We start from the raw sequence: 1,869 nt of genomic DNA, 5'->3' as shown, positions 1-1,869 counted from the left end.
AACCGATACTGAACCCACTAGTGTGCATAGGGTCGAAGTTTGGTTCCTATTTTTCATAGATTCAGGTATCGGGTCGGTTCTTTGGCCATGACCGAATTTAACCAATCTAATAAAACCTGACCAAGTCAGAGTTTCACACATGCATTTCATCGAGCACTTGATATATGCATTTATCAACAACATTGTAGATATGCCAACTTTTATTCTATCTCACCCAGAAATCAAAAGTTTAAAGAAGAATAATCATGAAATTAAAGCATCCATTGGTTCCAAAAGTTTAAAAAGATAAATTCACTATATCAACATTTTTCATTCATTCCAAACCGATAGTTCCAGAAAATTAAAACCAAAACAACAAAAAACAACCTAAGCCCTCTCACCCCTAATCCTCCTAGCAAGCTGCATATCCTTGGGCATAATGGTAACCCTCTTCGCATGAATCGCACACAGATTCGTGTCCTCAAACAACCCAACAAGGTAAGCTTCAGAAGCTTCTTGTAAAGCAGCAACAGCAGAGCTTTGGAACCTCAAATCAGTCTTGAAATCCTGAGCAATCTCCCTCACCAGCCTCTGAAACGGCAGCTTCCTGATCAACAGTTCAGTGCTCTTCTGGTACTTCCTGATCTCCCTCAATGCCACGGTTCCTGGCCTGAATCTGTGGGGTTTCTTCACTCCTCCGGTGGCCGGAGCTGACTTTCTGGCTGCTTTGGTGGCGAGTTGCTTACGTGGAGCCTTTCCTCCGGTGGATTTTCTGGCGGTTTGCTTGGTACGGGCCATCTGGGAAACGTTTGATTGTTGTGAATGAAAAGATGTGTGAAGAAGATGACGATTTATGGGTGATTTGTTGAGGGGATTTGAGGGTGGTATTTATAGGGGGGAATGATTTAGATGAGCGGGTGGTTTTTGAAAGTTTTTGAAAATGAAATTTTTTGAAGGTTTTGGGGGAAGAGATGAGGCGTTGGATTGAGTTTGATCGGACGGTGGTTAATGGTAAAGAGGTTACGGATCGTGATCCGCTTTGTATTGTTTTGGCCAATGAGAATGTAGCTTTTGAAGACGCATATATGTATCTCGATTCCTCCGTTGGTTTATTTTGCTATTTTTCTGTTTTTTTTTTTTTTAACTTTGAAGGTATCAAGATTCAATTCAGTTTCAATTTCATATATTTACCAACAAATCTTTTAAAATGTTGGGTGTATGGTTAAGTATAGTTTCGACTTTCGAGTAATCAGGCTATGTATCACGTAATTCTATACCCATTTTATAGTTTCGGGTATGTAACGTATTAAGCAGACGTAAATACCAATACGATTGATCATGCATAACATAATTGAATGTATATTTATATATAAAAAATATTACAACCAAGTGTTTTAAAACATAACATGCTCAAGTCTAATATATTCTTTTAACATCTTTGTGAGATTTATAACACATATAGTGCGTCGATGGCTAATTGAAAATACAACGACGCCAATGATGTAAACGTGAAGTAGTGTGTGGAGGATGGAGATGAGCTTGATAATCAACTTGAATATCGTCAAATGATCTTCAGCAAGTTGGTTAGTTCGATTGGTGAAAGAAATGTGACATGAAGACGAGTACAAGGTTAAATTGGTTTTGTGATAATAAGTAAGCTATTCAACTTGCTGAAAATACGACATTTGATGTACGAATAAGGCATATAGAAGTGCTTTACCATTTTGGTCGAGGGAAGTTACTAAATAGAGAGTGATCTGGTTTATGTTAATACCAAGATGCAACTTGCAGACGTGTTGACAAATAGTTTATCCAAGGTCCAACTTGTTAGAGTTTTGCTAGAGTATGCGGATAAATAAAGTTGGGATTGAGAGGGAGTGAAAAATTAAG

General features: G+C 38.0%; 1 protein-coding gene across 1 annotated transcript; it reads right to left on the bottom strand.

Annotated features, from left to right (window-relative positions):
* Positions 1-240: 240 nt before the first annotated feature.
* On the bottom strand, positions 241-847 carry LOC110898622 (histone H3.2-like). The gene has a single exon (XM_022145434.2). It carries the CDS (start codon positions 775-777, stop codon positions 367-369), a length of 411 nt encoding a protein of 136 aa, XP_022001126.1. The 5' UTR covers positions 778-847; the 3' UTR covers positions 241-366.
* Between the last annotated feature and the right edge of the window lie 1,022 nt (positions 848-1,869).

This window comes from Helianthus annuus, chromosome 13, assembly GCF_002127325.2.
Source record: "Helianthus annuus cultivar XRQ/B chromosome 13, HanXRQr2.0-SUNRISE, whole genome shotgun sequence".
NCBI classification, from domain to species: domain Eukaryota; kingdom Viridiplantae; phylum Streptophyta; class Magnoliopsida; order Asterales; family Asteraceae; genus Helianthus; species Helianthus annuus.
The sequence above is the reverse complement of the archived record's forward strand: the minus strand, read 5'-3'. Positions and strand labels throughout refer to the sequence as shown.